This window comes from Camelina sativa, unplaced genomic scaffold (assembly GCF_000633955.1).
Source record: "Camelina sativa cultivar DH55 unplaced genomic scaffold, Cs unpScaffold31650, whole genome shotgun sequence".
NCBI classification, from domain to species: domain Eukaryota; kingdom Viridiplantae; phylum Streptophyta; class Magnoliopsida; order Brassicales; family Brassicaceae; genus Camelina; species Camelina sativa.
In genome coordinates, this window is record NW_010952591.1 from 1 (window position 1) to 221 (window position 221).

General features: G+C 49.3%; 1 protein-coding gene across 1 annotated transcript; it reads right to left on the reverse strand.

Moving 5' to 3' along the window:
• Positions 1–4: 4 nt before the first annotated feature.
• On the reverse strand, positions 5–218 carry LOC109132157 (COP9 signalosome complex subunit 5a-like; the record flags this gene model as incomplete). The annotated part of the gene is made up of 1 exon (XM_019243249.1): positions 5–218. A coding segment is annotated over one exon (214 nt), but the record flags the coding sequence as incomplete, so codon positions are not given.
• Between the last annotated feature and the right edge of the window lie 3 nt (positions 219–221).

A 221-nucleotide genomic window follows, 5' to 3' on the forward strand; every position in this document is an offset into this window, starting at 1 on the left:
TCAGTACCTTCCACAGGCAAAGCAAAAGCATCCATAACAATGATAGCGTCACCATCGGTCTTACCTTGCATAAGACCCATGATTTCAATAGTGCCACCAGAGCGAGCGTGGACCACCATCTTAAGAAGAGCGAGCGCCGAGATCTTAACTCGCTTGAAGTAGTGAGGATCATTGGCCCATGGTTTCTCCTGCTGGAACCTACTCTGCGCAGTATCGTCGTA